Source organism: Topomyia yanbarensis, chromosome 1, assembly GCF_030247195.1.
Source record: "Topomyia yanbarensis strain Yona2022 chromosome 1, ASM3024719v1, whole genome shotgun sequence".
Taxonomy (NCBI): Eukaryota; Metazoa; Arthropoda; class Insecta; order Diptera; family Culicidae; genus Topomyia; species Topomyia yanbarensis.
In genome coordinates, this window is record NC_080670.1 from 108,907,684 (window position 1) to 108,928,197 (window position 20,514).

Genomic DNA, 20,514 nt, shown 5'->3' on the forward strand with positions numbered 1-20,514 from the left:
AACAAACAACGGCACGGATCGGATTAATACACTTGTCAAGCCAGCGACAAACGACGCACATCGAGTGGATACAATTGTTGTTTCAGGCGCGAAGGAAGGCGCAAATCTAGCAGACACATTCATCGCGCAGGCAACGGACTTCGACAGGGATCGAGCCAACGCATCTGGCGACCCTGAGATAAACGACGGCACAGATCAACTCGGCGCGACTCACACGAACGAGCCAAGCGTTGGTACGCAGGGCGTCGGCGTAAGACAAGGAGTGGAAGCATTCCACTACTGGAGTGAAAAGACGGGGGATTGGCCGCCCGTATCGAACGACTGTTTCCTGAGCCGACGGAGACGATCCTACGATACCGTGTGACGTCGAGTGCAGACATGTCGATGGTGAGTACGTTCCATCACTGGGGATGAAGGCGAGGAGTGAGCTGATAGAGTGAGCGGAGATTAAGTTCAGATCGAAGTGGAAAATGGTGGAGGAATAAAGTGAAGGAGGAGTGATTAGAGGAAGAGTGTAGAAGATAAGAGCATGACTTGGGGCGTGTGAAACTGTGTCACAATAAATTTATGTATGAGCAAATTTTGTGGTTCTTTATTGGTATGTGGAAATGCAACATTGGCGCCCAACGTGGGGCCCGAACCCACGACCCTGAGATTAAGAGTCTCATGCTCTACCGACTATCGACCAATTAGTTTACTCTCTTCTATTAGTAAATTATTTGAAAAAATCATCCTAACTAGAATGATGTCTCATATCAATGAGAAATCTATTTTTCTTCCTGAGCAGTTTGGATTTCGTATTGGACATTCAACTACTCATCAGCTTGTGACAGTAACTAACATGATAAAGGCAAATATCTCAGAGGGCTATTCCACTGGAGTTGCTCTTCTAAACATCGAAAAAGCTTTCGACAGTGTTTGGCACAAAGGATTAATTGTCAAAATTTGGGATTTCAATTTTCCAATTTATATAATAAAGATAATTGAAAATTATCTTACTAACCGTACCCTACAGGTTTCTTAATACAATTGTAAATCTAATAAGCTACCCGTTAAAGCAGGCGTCCCTCAAGGATCAAGCGTCGCACCAATACTATACAATATTTTTACCTCTGATCTTCCAAATCTACCTACAGCCTGTAAAAAGTCTGTGATGATACTAGCATCTCAGCCACTGGTAGGAGTCTTCGTATTATTTGCAGTCGACTGCAACGAAGCTTAAATATTTTCAATGATTACCTGAAAAAATGGAAAATTTCCGCTAATGCGGCAAAAACACAATTGATTGTGTTTCCGCATAAGCCAAGAGCTTCTTCTCTTAAACCAAATAATAACCATATTATTAAATTTAATGGTTTGAATTTAACGTGGTCAGATCAAGTTAAATACATGGGTTTGATTTACGATAAAAAAACTCACTTTTAAGGATCACATTGAAGGAATCCAAACAAAATGCAACAAATATATAAAATGTTTATACCCTCTTATAAATAGGAATTCTTGGCTCTGTCTAAAGAACGAACTATTAATTTATTAAGAAATATTTAGACCGGCAATGCTATATGCAGTGCCAATCTGGGCAAGTTGTTGTGCTACTAGGAAGAAAACGCTTCAAAGGATTCAGAATAAAATTCTGAAAATGATTTTGAAGCGTCCTCCCTGGTTTAGCACAAATGAGTTGCACAGACTCGCAAACATAGAAACATTAGAAATTATGACCAACAGTATTATAAGAAACTTCCGACAAAAATCGTTGCAATCAGAGTTGAAAATATTCAAATTCATTGAATGAAAATTGATCATATTCAGCCGCATTCATTTTCAATATTCAGTGACGCAGCTGAAAACGTCAAACGAACAAACGCCCATTCATCCATGCACATTTTCATTCGTCTCCGATTATTACACGAAGCAACCGTGCAGCAACGAATCAAACGCTTCAAAGTAGGCCCTGGCACAATGTAAGCGATGATGATTGTTGTTTCATATGTTTTACCGGCATTTGAAAACATTTTTCTAGATTATTAGCGAAATGAATATATTGTACGATATTCAACTGAATGAATAAGATGGATAGTTGAATGAATATTTTTTCTATTCACCGCGAGCCGCAACAGGTTCATTTTCAGTCGTCAACAAAAGGCTTCGATTATTTTTAACTCTGGTTGCAATCTTCAATTGCAACGATTAGCTCTCTTTATAGTTTATAAGTTAGTTTATAAGATTTGTTTAGCTCCTTATTCGGAAGACAAGTAGGTTTAAAACATCCTACTGAAAAAATACTTAGCTGCGAAAGCATATTATAACTTAATAATAATTAACTAAATCATGTAAACAATAGGGACATTCGTAACCGAACGTTGTACCGAGAAACAAGTGTTTTTTGTTCTCTCCGGTGTGGTTTAGTTTTTTCGGTAGTACGAAGGTGCTGCAGTAAAGCATTACTAAAAAAAATCCCGCGAGTGATAATTATTACCTGCGATATCGGTGAAGGTAGTGCAGTGAAGTGCGTTACTAAACAGTTTTCTTGCCTGAAAGACGGCTTTGTTTAGACGAGCTATATCAGCTCTCTTTTGTGTGAAGGTCACGCGGGTGACGGATAAAACAAACGAAGGATCAATTCACCTACCAGCTCGTCAGGAACCAACTGGTGAAGTGTTTCGTTTTTACATTTCTTACAAAAGAAATGTATAGGATTCGCTCAAACTTTGAAAACTTTTTCCGAGGCCCGGAGGGCCGAGTCTCATATACCAATCGACTCAGCTCGACAAATTGAGACAATGTCTGTATGTGTGTGTGTATGTGTGTATGTATGTATGTACAAAATGTCATGTAATTATCTCAGCAATGGCTGAACCGTTCTTAATTAAATTAATTTCAAATAAAAGCCCTAACGTTGCCATTTGACACTATTATTTTTGATTTTCGATATGTTGTTTACTTTCTGAGATATGGGCGTTTTTGTGAAAACACAGCAGGTTTTTTACAAATAACTTTTGAAAATTGCAATATTATCTGTCAAACTGCACATCAATAGAAAGCTTGTTAAAATACCTTTCTAGCAAGCTATAGACTGTCTAAATCCGTGCATGAGCGGCGGAGATATTAAACATTTTGTATTTTTAGTCCTTGCTTACCAATTTCCACTAACTAAAAATGAGATTGTTTCATACAGAGTATTGCTTTACTGGTGTTTTAGGGGCAAAACTAAATCGATTTTGAATATCGGGGTATGAAAACACATCTACGTGATTCAAGGAATTCGATGTTGAGAACATTTTGTGAATTACCTTTATAATAAATTAACTATTTCTCAAAAATCAATATATAAGTTCACTTCAAAGACAAAATAATGTGTTGATAAAGAAACAGTGAGTTCTAGTATTTATCCCTTGGATTAGGCATTGCGTTCAATCATGAGGTATATGTTGGAGGGTATATCAATACACAGATCAACAAGTAATTCACCTAGTAGTGAGATAAAAGATTTCTCATATAATTATACTGGTGGCGTTACCGAAAGTAAAGTAGTAAGTATGTTTGAAGCCCAAAAATCTAGCGAAAATTTAGCTCTTTTTCTTTTACTACTCACATTAATTATGACAAGAATGAAAGAAATCAATATATCATAATAATATACCTATAAAAATAATGTCACTGCCTTAACCATCATTTGCCATTCCTCACACGCCTCCCCCATCTCTCTCTCTCTCTCTCTCTCTCTCTCTCTCTCTCTCTCTTTCTCTCTCTCTCTCTCTTTCTCGCTTTGTCTCTTTTGTATCGCATCTATCTAGCTATTTCTGTATCCATTTCTAAGTTGTTTGATAATCTGCCAATGTGAAATATTTATTAATTGTAATTGCGAAGGTTGAGAAAACAAAACTATTTTTTGTCTGCTGCTACATCAACTCAATTTTAATTCAATTATATTCAAAACCTGTATCTACACTATAATTAAGGAAATTCATGGCTATATCCGAAAAATATTTGGCTTAACTGGGTAATATGAAAGTTTGATGATTTCAAAAGAGACATTCCACTATGCGTATCTCTATTGAATTTTGAATGAAATATATGCTCAAAGACTGAAAGCTGAAGTCAGCAGGATTGGTCTTGCCATCAACGTTTCGAAGACAAAATACATGAGAGGAAGAGGTTCTAGAGACGACAATGTGAACCTCCCACCCGAGTTCGGATTGACGGTGACGAAATCGAGATGGTCGACGAATTCATGTATTTGGGCTCACTGGTAACCGATGACAATGACGGATCTTGGCGGGAAATCGTGCCTATTTTGGACTCTGGAGGACGCTCCGGTCGAACAAAATTCGACGCCGCACGAAGTTGATTATCTTCAAGACGCTGATTAAATCGGTGGTCCTCTACGGCCACGACACTTCGACTATGCTCGTGGAGGACCAACGCGCTCTTGGAGTTTTCGAACGAAAGGTGTTGCAGATGGAAGACGGAACGTTGCGTAGGCGAATGAACTATGAGTTATATCAGCTGCACATTCGTTGTATTGGTACGAACTTTCATGAAAAAAAACGGATCAAAGACCAAAAATATCCACAAATCAGATCCAGGAAAAGAAGTCTCCCAAAGTACCCACTCTCGATGGGGGATGCAACTACAATGTGTCTTCTAACTTATCGTCGTCCATATCTGGATATACAGAGTAGTTTGAACCATTTCTTTTTCACAGTATTGGTCTGTATAGGACTTATTTATCCATATTTTCTGCACGAGAATTCCGAACGAAACAATATGAAAGCTATAAGGATGAATGGAAAGAGACTGCATTGCAATCAACTGAATGCACGGCTTTTATGCTATCGACATAGCCTAGACATTTCACACTATTTACTTCAATGCAAATAAAAATTTTGAAATATCTACCTGTCTCATTCACGAATCGCATTCTCCCTGTCGTTATCTGTTCAAGGGGTTTGAAAGCACATGTGACCTTGTCTCACTTTACTATATTCAATTGCGTGTTAAAATACTGTACCAGTAAATTCTATTCTGTACATAAATCTTTTTTTCGGGAATATGTGACCAAAAAGTAAACTTCGAATTCCAAAGCAAATTGAACGTTCCAGGTTCCTGATAAATAATTAATGTCCAACAATAAAGTAGAAACACCAGATAATCTTAAAACGCTATCAAGTAAAGAAGCATGAAAACAAAAAGAATAAAACCAAAAAAAGATGGAAGCCCTAGAAAGTCCATTGCATATTACCCTTTTCTCAGAAGATGGGATTTTCAAAACATTTCAAAACTTTTTGATGCAATGGTTCTCAAATTCGTACAATCCGGTTTATTCATTTTCTTAATTCAAAAATTTTTTAGCTTCAAATATTTCATTTCATTTTAATTAATTATTTCATTCCGCATCTTTTTATTCGTTTTGTTCATCTGCGTTCATTTTACTTATTTTATTCGGTTCATTCTTTGAATTCACTCTGATCAGTTTATTCTTTTTGTGCATTTTACTCATATCATTAATTTAACTTATTTTATTCATTGTTTTCATTGTATGCATTTTATTCATTTTTTCCAGTTTATTCATTTTGTTCAGTTTCTTTATTTTAATAATCTGACTACTTTTTCAGTTTTAATCATTTCATCCAAATAATTTATTTGATTCAATTTATTTCTTTATAATAATTTATAACCTTTTAGCATTGTTCAATTTTTCATTTTAATCAATGCATTTAATTCTGCCAATTTTCTTCTTTTTATTCATTTTATTACTTCAGCTCATTTTGTTTATTTGATTCGTTTGTTTTATTTATGCATTTCATTTATTTTTTACTTTATTCATTTTGTTCATCCATTCTTTTTATTCATTTGATTCATTTCATTAATTTGATTCATTGTATTCACTGGATGAATTAAATCAATTTGATTCATTTGATTAATTTGATTCATGTGCTTCATGTGATTCATTTGATTCATATGATTCATTTAATTCATTTGATTCATTTGATTCATTTGATTCATTTGATTCATTTGATTCATTTGATTCGTGTGATTCATTTGATTCATATGATTCATATGATTCATATGATTCTTTTGATTCATTTAATTCATTTAATTCATTTAATTCATTTAATTCATTTGATTTATTTGATTCATTGGATTCATTGGATTCATTGGATTCATTGGATTCATTTGATTTATTTGATTCATTTGATTCATTTGATTCATTTGATTCATTTGATTCATTTGATTCATTTGATTCATTTGATTCATTTGATTCATTTGATTCATTTGATTCATTTGATTCATTTGAATCATTTGAATCATTTGAATCATTTGAATCATTTGAATCATTTGAATCATTTGAATCATTTGAATCATTTGAATCATTTGAATCATTTGAATCATTTGAATCATTTGTTTCATTTGATTCATTTGATTCATTTTATTCATATCTTTAATTTTATGCATTTCATGTTCAGTTATTCGTTTTATTTCATTCAATTTGTTAGTATGACTCAATTTATTCTATTAATCTTATAACTATTTCTAAATATAATCTTAATTTTTATTTAATAACCTAATCTAATTTGATTCGTGTATATTATAATTTTGGTTTACATTAATTTTTCTACTCATTTCATGAATTTAAAAACCTATTATTTCATTTTTTGCTTTACTTTTTTATTTCGTTCGTTTTGTTGATTTCTATAATTTATTCAGTTTATTCGAGATTTTATTCGTGCAAGACTAGAAACTGTTTTCATCCCACCTCTAGTTGGGTGCCTACTTCTCGTGAGTTCTGCAAACGAATCCAATAGTGAAATGTGTAAGAAATGTCTCATCTCACTGCACGGTGGATTAAACCGGTTTTTACTTTTCTTATCGATTTTTTTACATTTCTTACAAGAGAAATGTATAGGATTCGCTCAAACTTTGAAAACTTTTTCCGAGGCCTGGAGGGCCGAGTCTCATATACCAATCGACTCAGCTCGACAAATTGAGACAATATCTGTATGTGTGTGTGTGAGTGTGTATGTGTGTATGTATGTATGTACAAAATGTCATGTAATTATTTCAGCAATGGCTGAACCGATCTTAATGAAATTAATTTCAAATGAAAGGCCTAACGTTGCCATTTGACACTATTATTTTTGATTTTCGATGTGTTGTTTACTTTCTGAGATATGGGCGTTTTTGTGAAAACACAGCAGGTTTTTTGCGAATAACTTTTGAAAATTACAATATTATCTGACAAACTGCACATCAATACCTTTCTAGCAAGCTATAGACTGTCTAAATCCGTATTATTTCCGTATATATTTTGTATTTTTAGTCCTCGCTTACTAATTTCCACTAACAAAAATGAGATTGTTTCATACAGAGTATTGCTTTACTGGTGTTTTAGGGGCAAAACTAAACCGATTTTGAATATCGGGGTATGAAAACACATCTACGTGATTCAAGGAATTCGATGTTGAGAACATTTTGTGAATTACCTTTATAATAAATTAACTATTTCTCAAAAATCAATATATAAGTTCACTTCAAAGACAAAATAATGTGTTGATAAAGAAACAGTGAGTTCTAGTATTTATCCCTTGGATTAGGCATTGCGTTCAATCATGAGGTATATGTTGGAGGGTATATCAATACACAGATCAACAAGTAATTCACCTAGTAGTGAGATAAAAGATTTCTCATATAATTATACTGGTGGCGTTACCGAAAGTAAAGTAGTAAGTATGTTTGAAGCCCAAAAATCTAGCGAAAATTTAGCTCTTTTTCTTTTACTACTCACATTAATTATGACCAGAATGAAAGAAATCAATATATCATAATAATATACCTATAAAAATAATGTCACTGCATTAACCATCATTTGCCATTCCTCACACGCCTCCCCCATCTCTCTCTCTCTCTCTCTCTCTCTCTCTCTCTCTCTCTCTTTCTCTTTCTCGCTTTGTCTCTTTTGTATCGCATCTATCTATCTATTTCTGTATCCATTTCTAAGTTGTGTGATAATCTGCCAATGTAAAATATTTATTAATTGTAATTGCGAAGGTTGAGAAAACAAAACTATTTTTTGTCTGCTGCTACATCAACTCAATTTTAATTCAATTATATTCAAAACCTGTATCTACACTATAATTAAGGAAATTCATGGCTATATCCGAAAAATATTTGGCTTAACTGGGTAATATGAAAGTTTGACGATGAAAATTTTCAAAAGAGACATTCCACTATTCGTATCTCTATTGAATTTTGAATGAAATATATGCTCAAAGACTGAAAGCTGAAGTCAGCAGGATTGGTCTTGCCATCAACGTTTCGAAGACAAAATACATGAGAGGAAGATGTTCTAGAGACGACAATGTGAACCTCCCACCCGAGTTCGGATTGACGGTGACGAAATCGAGATGGTCGACGAATTCATGTATTTGGGCTCACTGGTAACCGATGACAATGATAACAGCAGAGAAATTCAGAGACGGATCTTGGCGGGAAATCGTGCCTATTTTGAACTCCGGAGGACGCTCCGGTCGAACAAAATTCGCCGCCGCACGAAGTTGATTATCTACAAGACGCTGATTAAATCGGTGGTCCTCGACGGCCACGACACTTCGACTATGCTCGTGGAGGACCAACGCGCTCTTGGAGTTTTCGAACGAAAGGTGTTGCAGATGGAAGACGGAACGTTGCGTAGGCGAATGAACTATGAGTTATATCAGCTGCACATTCGTTGTATTGGTACGAACTTTCATGAAAAAAAAACGGATCAAAGACCAAAAATATCCACAAATCAGATCCAGGAAAAGAAGTCTCCCAAAGTACCCACTCTCGATGGGGGATGCAACTACAATGTGTCTTCTAACTTATCGTCGTCCATATCTGGATATACTGAGTAGTTTGAACCATTTCTTTTTCACAGTATTGGTCTGTATAGGACTTATTTATCCATATTTTCTGCACGAGAATTCCGAACGAAACAATATGAAAGCTATAAGGATGAATGGAAAGAGACTGCATTGCAATCAACTGAATGCACGGCTTTTATGCTATCGACATAGCCCTAGACATTTCACACTATTTACTTCAATGCAAATAAAAATTTTGAAATATCTACCTGTCTCATTCACGAATCGCATTCTCCCTGTCGTTCTCTGTTCAAGGGGTTTGAAAGCACATGTGACCTTGTCTCACTTTACTATATTCAATTGCGTGTTAAAATACTGGACCAGTAAATTCTATTCTGTACATAAATCTTTTTTTCGGGAATATGTGACCAAAAAGTAAACTTCGAATTCCAAAGCAAATTGAACGTTCCAGGTTCCTGATAAATAATTAATGTCCAACAATAAAGTAGAAACACCAGATAATCTTAAAACGCTATCAAGTAAAGAAGCATGAAAACAAAAAGAATAAAACCAAAAAAAGATGGAAGCCCTAGAAAGTCCATTGCATATTACCCTTTTCTCAGAAGATGGGATTTTCAAAACATTTCAAAACTTTTTGATGTAATGGTTCTCAAATTCGTACAATCCGGTTTATTCATTTTCTTAATTCAAAAAATTTTTTAGCTTCAAATATATGACCATTTCATTTTAATTAATTATTTCATTCCGCATCTTTTTATTCGTTTTGTTCATCTGCGTTCATTTTACTTATTTTATTCGGTTCATTCTTTGGATTCACTCTGATCAGTTTATTCTTTTTGTGCATTTTACTCATATCATTTATATAACTTATTTTATTCATTGTTTTCATTGTATGCATTTTATTCATTTTTTCCAGTTTATTCATTTTGTTCAGTTTCTTTATTTTAATAATCTGACTACTTTTTCAGTTTTAATCATTTCATCCAAATAATTTATTTGATTCAATTTATTTCTTTATATTAATTTATAACCTTTTAGCATTGTTCAATTTTTCATTTTAATCAATGCATTCAGCTCATTTTGTTTATTTGATTCGTTTGTTTTATTTATGCATATCATTTATTTTTTACTTTATTCATTTTGTCCATCCATTCTTTTTATTCATTTGATCCATTTCATTAATTTGATTCATTGTATTCACTGGATGAATTAAATCAATTTGATTCATTTGATTAATTTGATTCATGTGCTTCATGTGATTCATTTGATTCATATGATTCATTTAATTCATTTAATTCATTTGATTCATTTGATTCATTTGATTCATTTGATTCGTGTGATTCATTTGAATCATATGATTCATATGATTCATATGATTCATATGATTCATATGATTCTTTTGATTCTTTTGATTCATTTAATTCATTTGATTCATTTGATTCATTGGATTCATTGGATTCATTTGATTCATTGGATTCATTTGATTCATTTGATTCATTTGATTCATTTGATTCATTTGATTCATTTGATTCATTTGATTCATTTGATTCATTTGATTCATTTGATTCATTTGATTCATTTGATTCATTTGATTCATTTGATTCATTTGATTCATTTGATTCATTTGATTCATTTGATTCATTTGATTCATTTGATTCATTTGATTCATTTGATTCATTTGATTCATTTGATTTACTTGATTCATTTGATTCATTTGATTCATTTGATTCATTTGAATCATTTGAATCATTTGTTTCATTTGATTCATTTGATTCATTTTATTCATATCTTTAATTTTATGCATTTCATGTTCAGTTATTCGTTTTATTTCATTCAATTTGTTAGTATGACTCAATTTATTCTATTAATCTTATAACTATTTCTAAATATAATCTTAATTTTTATTTAATAACCTAATCTAATTTGATTCGTGCATATTATAATTTTGGTTTACATTAATTTTTCTACTCATTTCATGAATTTAAAAACCTATTATTTCATTTTTTGCTTTACTTTTTTTATTTCGTTCGCTTTGTTGATTTCTATAATTTATTCATTTTCTATAATTTATTTTTGATTTTTTATTTTTTTTTATATTAAACAGTGTGGTCGAGCGTGTTGCTCCCGCAACAAAATGGAACAAACAGAAGGATCATCCTCCGAAGACGAATATTATGGGGAAGAAGAACGTGTATCTGATACTGAGACAGATGATAGTATGGTCGATCCACTTCCCCCACTTTCCCCCAATGTCTCACAGCCCCCCCCGAGTCAAGGTTTACCAGGATGGATCCACTGGTCCTTGGGTGGTATACTTTCGGCCCAAAAATAAACCGTTAAACAGCATAACTGGTGCACGGGAGCTGACAAAACGTTACTCGGCCGTAACCGAGATTAAAAAGGTTCAGTCAGATAAACTGCGCGTAGTCGTTACTGACTTGAAACAGGCCAATGATATCGTTAGCAATAGCCTCTTTACGCTGGAGTATCGCGTCTACATCCCTTCTCGTGTGATGTGGAGATCGACGGTGTGGTAAGTGATGCGGGTCTAACTGTCGATGATCTGATGAATGATGGGGCTGGCCGCTTTAAGGACCCTAACCTTCAATCAGTTAAGATTTTGGAGTGCAAGCAATTGCACTCAAAGTCCATCGAAGATGGGAATTACTATCCATCAGACTCGTTTCGCGTAACCTTCGCCGGATCTGCACTTCCGAGCTACGTTGAAGTGGGAGGAGCTCGTCTACCTGTACGCCTGTTTGTACCGCGGGTCATGAATTGTTCCAATTGCAAGCAGCTAGGTCACACGGCCACCTACTGTAGCAACAAGTAACGGTGCGGTAAATGTGGGGAACGCCATGCGGATGATACTTGCAGTAGGCCCGCTGAGAAGTGTGTTTACTGTGGGGAGAATCCGCATGCACTTTTGACATGCCCAACGTACAAACTTCGCGTGAATAAACTGAAGCGATCCGCTAAAGATCGCTCCAGACGCTCTTACGCAGAAATGCTTAAAAGCGCTGATCCACTTATCTCCGAAAACCCATTCGCTCTCTTGCCAACTGACGATAACGCCTCTAACGACCCTTGCGAGGGGCATTCTTTGGCTCCGCTTGGAAACTCTAGGAAAAGACCTAATCAAAACTCACCTGAACTTCCTCGTAAGGGTCCTAGGCAGTGCTGAGCTCCATCACGGTACTGATGGCAAACCTGCTAGACAAAAGGAAATGAAACGGTTATCGGTTAAAACAGTAAGCGATGCTTATTGAGTTACGGTTCTCATTCCAATGAATTGACAACAGTCAATCGGTTCTCTTCTGAATCTCTCACTCATTGGAATTATTATTGAGAGGAAGAGAAACTGACCGTCATTTTATTACCAATATAAATACGGTTATGACGGTCATCTTATTACAAACAACGAGCTAGAATTAACAAACAGGCGGTTTCACATAAATAGCTAGGCATAAAATAAACTGAAAGATGGAGAAAAAAGCAATAAAGCACCGCATGCTGCCTGAATACAATACACTGATAATATTTCGTTTACTATACCAATACAAAATAAATGGTACTCAATCTGTCTATCATTTCAATGCGTTCTCTCTCGCACGGCTTCTGTGAGAGATAATTAACTGAAACACGATCCGAGGATAATGGAAATGAAATAACGGTCATTTTTGGGGTGATACGGTCACTTCATATTTACCGTCACAATTCAAAGACCATTATGAGATTGCACAGCACTGGTCCTAGGTTGTCCCAAACAAGGATACAAAATAAAAATAATTCATCAACTGGAAGTGCTGGTACAAATCCGAAGATAATACCTCCTGGTTTTGGGAAATTGAGATACAACCAGGAGTTCCCAGCACACCCCGGGGCACCAAAAATCCCAAGTGCTCCAATTTTACAGTCAGAAACTCAACCTATAACGGGATTCCTTAAATTTTCTGACATTGTGGACTGGATATTCACAGCTTTCAACATTACCGATCCTCTGAAAAGCGTGCTGGTTGCTATTCTACCAACAGTAAAAACATTTTTAAAACAGTTGACTGAACAATGGCCCCTCCTTGCAGCGATCGTATCCTTCGATGGCTAACTTATTAGACGGAATCAGGGATCTGATCACTGTTTTACAGTGGAACTGCAGAAGTGTTATCCCTAAAATTGAATCATTAAAACACTTGCTAAATTACAATCATTGTGATGCATTTTCCCTATGTGAAACATGGCTAACTTCTAATATAAACCTCAACATTCACGATTTTAACATTATCCGCTTGGATCGAGAAGACTCATATGGAGGGGTACTTTTAGGGATCAAAAAGTGCTACTCCTTCAATCGAATCAACCTCCCTTCGACGCCAGGCATTGAAGTTGTCGTTTGTCAAACAACAATCAAAGTCAAAGATCTTTGCATTGCTTCTCTTTACATTCCTCCTAGGGCCATGATGGGATATCGAAGATTCTCCAACGTGATTGAACACCTTCCCTCGCCCCTCCTGCTTCTTGGAGACTTTAACTCTCACGGTACGGGGTGGGGATGTCTATACGACGATAATCGATCTTCGACAATTCAAGACCTTTGTGACAACTTAAATATGACAATTCTGAACACAGGGGAAATGACACGGATTCCTAGACCACCTGCGCAAGCAAGTGCACTGGACATATCTTTATGCTCGACATCACTACGGTTAGATTGCAAGTGGAAGGTAATATCTGATCCCCACGGTAGTGACCACTTACCAATTGTAATTGCAATCACCACTGGTTCAAGACCATCGGCATCAATCAATGTTCCCTATGACCTCACACGAAACATTGATTGGAAGAGCTACGCTGCTGAGATATCCAAAACTATCGATTCAACACAGGTACTTCCCCTGGAGGAAGAATATAAGTTTTTGTCAAACTCGATTCTCGATACCGCGATTCAAACTCAGACGAAACGAGTACCCGACGTGAACACCCAAAAACGTTCTCCCAACCCGTGGTGGGACAAAGAGTGCTCAGACGTGTAGGCGGAGAAAGCTGCCGCGTATAAAACCTTCCGGAACGACGGGTTAGTTGCTAGTTATCGAGTGTACGCGATATTAGAAAAGCGAATGAAAAATTTAATGAGACAGGTGAGAGTCATCGCCATCCAAAAACCAGGAAAACCAGTCTCCGACCACAATTCGTATCGTCCGATTGCAATGCTGGCCTGTATCCGGAAGTTATTCGAAAAAATGATCTTGTTTCGCCTCGATAATTGGGTCGAAACAAATGGCTTACTGTCAGATACACAATTTGGCTTCCGCAAAGCCAAAGGGACGAACGATTTCCTTGCGTTGCTCTCAACAGAAATTCAAATGGTATATGCTAACAAAGAGCAGATGGCATCAGTATTCTTGGATATTAAGGGGGCTTTCGATTCAGTTTCTATCAACATTCTTTATGAGAAGTTGCACCAGCATGGTCTTTCGCCAATTTTAAATAACTTTTTGCTAAACCTGTTGTCTGAAAAACAAATGCATTTCTCGCATGGCGATTTATCGACATCACGATTTAGCTACATGGGCCTTCCCCAGGGCTCATGTCTAAGCCCTCTCCTCTACAATTTTTACGTGAATGACATTGACGAATGTCTTGTCAATTCCTGCACGCTAAGGTAGCTTGCAGATGACGGTGTGGTCTCTATTACAGGTACTAAAGCCGTCGACTTGCAAGGACCACTGCAAGATACCTTGGACAATTTGTCTGCTTGGGCTCTCCAGCTGGGTATCGAGTTCTCCACGGAGAAAACTGAACTAGTCGTATTTTCTAGAAAGCGTGAACCAGCGCAACTACAGCTTCAATTAATGGATCAAACTATTGCTCAGGCTTCAACATTCAAATATCTCGGGTATGGTTCGACTTTAAAGGTACCTGGGGATGTCACATTAGGTATCTGAAACAGAAGTGCCAACAAAGGTGACCTAATCAGGCTGTACCAAACAACGATATTATCAGTGTTGGAGTACGGATGTTTCTGCTTTCGCTCCGCTGCGAACATACACTTCATCAAACTGGATCGAATCCAGTATCGTTGCTTGCGTATTGCCTTGGGTTGCATGCACTCGACACATACGATGAGTCACGAAGTGCTGGCGGACGTTCTTCCGCTGAAAAATCGATTCTGGGACCTCTCATATCGATTGCTCATTCGATGCGATATTCTGAACCCATTGGTGATTGCAAATTGCGAAAGGCTTATCGAGCTTAATTCTCAGACCCGATTCACGTCCTTGTACTTCGATTACATGGCACAGAACATCAATTCATCTACGTATAACGTCAACCGTGCTCATCTCTTAGATACTTCTGATCCAACTGTGTTTTTCGATACATCCATGAACGAAGAGATTTGTGGAATTCCGGATCATATTCGCCCACAAGTGGTCCCAAATATTTTCTATAACAAATACCATCATATCGACTGCGCCAAAATGTTCTACACTGACGGATCGATTCTCGACGGGTCCACAGGCTTCGGTATCTTCAACGAAAATCTTGCTGCCTCATTCAAACTCAATTATCCTGCTTCAATTTACGTCGCAGAATTAGCTGCCATTCAGCATACTCTCGGGATCATTGACACCCTGCCCTCAGATCATTACTTCATCGTTTCGGATAGTCTCAGCTCCATTGAGGCCATCCGTGCGGCGAAGCCTGGAAAGCACTCACCGTATTTCCTGGGGAAAATACGGGAATATCTGAGTGCTTTATCTGAAAAATCTTACCAGATTACCTTGGTTTGGGTCCCGTCACATTGTTCTATTGCGGGCAATGAGAAGGCGGACTCTTTAGCCAAGGTGGGCGCATTAGAAGGCGACACTTACGAAAGACCAATTTGCTTCAATGAATTTTTCAGTATCTCTGGTCAGAGGACGCTCGATAGCTGGCAATCCTCATGGAGCAATGGGCATCTGGGATGGTGGCTACATTCCATTATCCCGAAGGTATCAACGAATGCTTGGTTTAAGGGGTTGGATGTGAACCGGGACTTTATTCGTACGATGTCAAGGATCATGTCCAACCATTACTCGTTAGACGCGCATCTCCGTCGTATAGGGCTTGCTGAAAGTAATCATTGTGTTTGTGGGAACGGCTATCACGACATCGAGCATGTTGTTTGGCTGTGCGCAGAGTACTGTGTTGCCAGGTCCCAACTAATAGATTCCCTTCGGGCACGAGGTAGATCACCCTATGTGCCATTCCGAGACGTCCTAGCAAGCACTGACCACCCGTATATTTTTCTTATCTATATCTTTTTGAAAACTATTGATGTCCAAGTTTAATACATTTTCCCCTCTCTCATTCACAGTAGAATCTCACCAACCTATTCCTGTATCTACAATATGGCATTGCTGCACGAGTCTTCGGTGCATACCCTTCTTGATAACCGTTTATCCAGAACATCATGACATACCTCACATGCAGATGATATAGAGTGCCAATAACTATCCGAAATATCGACCCTCCCCTCGCCCCTGCGATTACAGGCTGGAAACTACAACACTACAACAAAGTGTGCATATCCGCCACAATGATCAATCAGCAAACGACGATGTCAATTACACAATATGTATCCCTCTTCCTACCTTTTTCCTTTACTTACATAAGAGGGGAGCAAGCCGCCCCTAAATACGGCTTTCCCTTCCCCCACTAACATGTGACATGTAATTAAAAAAAAATGAATTATCGGCCTCGTTAAGCTACAGCATTTGGGCCTAAATAAACGTATTTACGATAAAGAAAACAATAGGGATGAAAAGTCACCACCTGTGGCTGAACACCCAATATACTAAATTAGAAATTTAATGCAAACAAAACAATATAATCAAATAGAAAATAATATATATAAAAAATTACAATATGAACAGATCTTAATTTATTGTCAAACATGTTTTTATCACAGTATCTTCAACTTCTTCTGGGCAGGGTGCTTCCATAGTTTGTCCATTATCTTCAATCCTTTTTTTGAGTTTTCCTTTCTTATTTGATTGTCCGTTCAATGACAACTCCTGGCAGTTACTCTTCAACCAAGAGATTCCTTATCACGATTCTATCTGATAACCCAAAACTTTTCTTTTTCGTGCTAGTAATCGTCTCGAAAAACTTTTGCACACCTTTCGAGAAGAGCTTTACTAGGACTTCGACAAATCTTTTTTCGTGGTGCTCACGTTTCTCGCATCGCTGAAACGAATTCTGTCCCGGCTGTTCTCACATCAATGTATAAGTTTCCTGTGTGACCACTGCAAGCATTCGGCTCCTAGTCTGGGTTTTCTTGTTTGTCGATATCGTTCATTCCTCGTCGCACCAGCCGATTCGCTGATGTCCTTGTGTGGTGGTCCCTCTTGCGAACCTGGTACTTCGCAGTATTTATGGTGGCAGTTGATCGTTCTTCTAATCGTTCGTTTAGCTTTTCAGCATGTTCTTCGACAACATCGTGATTCATCACTGTTTGAAACAGGGACGTAGTTCTCTCGTACCACATTATGGTCAGAATTGAAGATACTAGCATCGATGATATCAAAGAAATATAAACCGTTCGTAAAAACGTGGATGTTTTGAAAAACATGGATGTTTTGAGTTTCACCATTCAGATGTCTCCAGGTGTGTTTATGAATATTGTGCTGTAGTAAGTTGACAATAAATATAGCCATTTCTCTAGATGCGATATGGACGTTTACGTTGTAGTTGGTGATTCAGTGGAGACTATTCCTCTCTAGTAACTGGATGAAAAAACTCTTGCCTCCCGACCTTTGCATTTGCCACCCCGCTGATCAGTTTCACACGATGTTTGATTTCACACTATTCGTAGTTCTTGTCTATGCGCTTGTAGAACTCAACTATCATATAATCGGGTTAGACGTTCCGTTCGTTGGCGCGTATACGTTGATCAGACAATTGTTGAGGAACTTGGTCATTATCTTCGACAAGTTGATACGGTCATTAGTCATCTCCTATTTAATGTTTTATCGCTGAAACTTACCAAGCACTACAATAACCATCCCGTTTTTGGATTTTTCGTTGCTACGGTAATGGATGTGGTCCTTGGATGAATCTCAGGTATCAACAAGATTGTCATTTCAAGTTCTAAGTTTCCAAACCGTTTCTGCTAAACATTGTTGTGTATTCTTAAAATGTTTGATATGTATCGTGCCAAATAAGTTACAAAGGCATTATATGAAATCAATACATTATAAACTTAGAGTGTACAATTAGAGCAACAGTAGGGTAGAAAAGTAAATGTAACTCATCAGTACACTTCAACCGACGCCTTCAAAATATTCTTCACAAGTCATCGCCTGGAAACGGACACGCAACCATTCTTCCTTGAACATTCGACTTGATATTTCAATCAGTTTTAGATTGAATGTAATATATTCTTCGTTGGATAGTGTTTCAAATTTGAGCCAACCGACTTGCTACATTGCAAATGTACTCTTGGGGCAAATGATACCAGCCTCTCGTATATGTTTTAATTATATGCTACCTTTAGTACCCATATTCACTATAGAACATCGCGGTTTAAAATAATCGTAAATATCGACTATTGCATTTCTGCATTTTTTGCTGGATCGGTTCCATAAAATTGATATAATCCCTTTTCAACTAGCTCGCTAGATAAAAGGTTTGACAGAAATGAAAATGATGCTCATAGTGTCAACAAATAAGTGAAAAGATAGGTAGATGGCCATGGGATATAATTTTATGCAACGTGTTTTCACACTGTAGAAAATGAGCAACTATGAATGGTCAATTATGTCGGGGTGTTTCATTCATTTGTTGAACGTAGATCGAACAAATTGCGTATCAAAATTGTTTTTTTTTTCATATTACAACGTACTGTTGATGCACTGAACCATGTATGTATATAAATATTTCAATATTTATGTCTCAAAAGAAACATTATTGAATTTTGACCACGTTGCAAAAAAAATGCACACAGTGCACGCTTACTTTCACAAATTCCATAGTGTTGCCGATTTGAATGTAAACAAAAGTTTACTTTCAAAAAAATTTCGGACAGGAAAATTCGATTCTAGGATCTTTTAGCTGAATTCTGTCATAATGAAAAGATTCCTTTGGATCTCACAAAGGGGTCAAGGTGAGTTGTGTGCTATATAATTAATGGAAGCTTAGATAAACTGTTCAGAAAGCTACAGCGCCAGAAAACGCCGTAGAGTTTCAATTTGTACTAGGCCTGTGGTTTTCTCGACAGGATATCCCTGCCAAGAATGAATATATTAATTTTCCATTCATTCCAAAACATTTCTTATGCTTTATTTTAGGTATTTAAGCAAATTGAATGCGGTAGGTGCCATATGCATGCAGAAAAAATAATTATATGCAGTAAGTAAATATTCACAGCTTATTATGGTCCGTTAAAACCAAAGTTTTGTGAATGTTTAAAAAATTACATCTTTTAGGTGAAAATGGGCATCTTTGATCGAATATTCCTAACGAACTGGGCTTGGGAGCAGAACAAATAAAAAGATGGCAGGGCTTCAGCGTTCCAACTACATCAATGTGAAAAGATTTTCGAAAAAGAAATTGGAACGGGACTTCACAGTTTGAAACCAAAGCTTCGTGAATTTTTTTTAAAATTACATCATTTAGGTGAAAACGGGCATGTTTGATCGAATTTTCCTAACGAACTAAGCTTGGGAGCAGAACAAATAAAAAAATGACAGGGATTTAGGGTTACAACTACATCAATGTGAAAAGATTTTGAAAAAAAAATGGAACAGGACTTCACAGTTTAAAACCAAAGTTCGTTAATTTTTTAAATAGCATCTTTTAGGTGAAAATGGGCATCTTTGATCGAATTTTCCCAACAAGCTGGGCTTGGGAGCAGAACAAATAAAAAGATGGCAGGGCTTCATGGTTCCAACTACATCAATTGAAAAGATTTTTCAAAAAAAAAAATAGTACGGGACTTCACAGTTTAATGGACCACTTCAATGAAAACTGTGGTTATGTGACGTCTCCGCAAAACAAATTGTTTCTCCGTATATATCGCTCCAATATCGTTGAAATCTTCTTACTACCTAAAGTTGAAGTTGAAACAATATTTAGGAACTTACCGAAAAGCCAAATATGCATTTATTACAAAAATTTCCTGTCCAGAAAATTGTTGGTCCTGTATAAATCCAATCAACATGGCTCATTTCCGTAGCTCAATTTTCTAGTCAGGTTATCTCCGTAAATAAATAAAAGATAATGCTGAACTTACCTTGATCCCTTTCTGACATTCCAAGGAAACCTTTTTAATTCACTGCTTCCACAAAAAGTGCTCAAATATCGGAATTTCCTGTCCGAAAGATTTGGGTGAATGGATGTTTATTTACATCCATATCGGCAACACTATGGTGTTTGCGATAGTTTGCATGCACAGCGTAAATGTGGATAATATATGGTCAAAAGAAAATTTCGAATATTGTAAAATGTGCTCATAAGCATATAATCACATATCTCAATAAAATAAGCATTGTATCTAGCTTATTCCATTTTGATCATCAATATTTATATGAATTTTTTCCCAATTTATATTGCAGAATGTTCTGAAAACATCGTTGCATAAATGACCATTCATAATCGATCATTTGTTACA

At 36.6% G+C, this 20,514-nt stretch overlaps 1 protein-coding gene across 1 annotated transcript in view; it reads left to right on the forward strand.

Annotated features, from left to right (window-relative positions):
• Positions 1–293: 293 nt before the first annotated feature.
• The window catches only part of LOC131694260 (syntaxin-binding protein 5), a 2,823,745-nt gene continuing 2,803,524 nt past the window's right edge, over positions 294–20,514 (forward strand). The window contains exon 1 of the mRNA XM_058982823.1: positions 294–387. Within this exon, the coding sequence (XP_058838806.1) occupies positions 379–387 (9 nt within the window). The 5' untranslated portion in view covers positions 294–378. The remainder of the gene's footprint in view (positions 388–20,514) is intronic.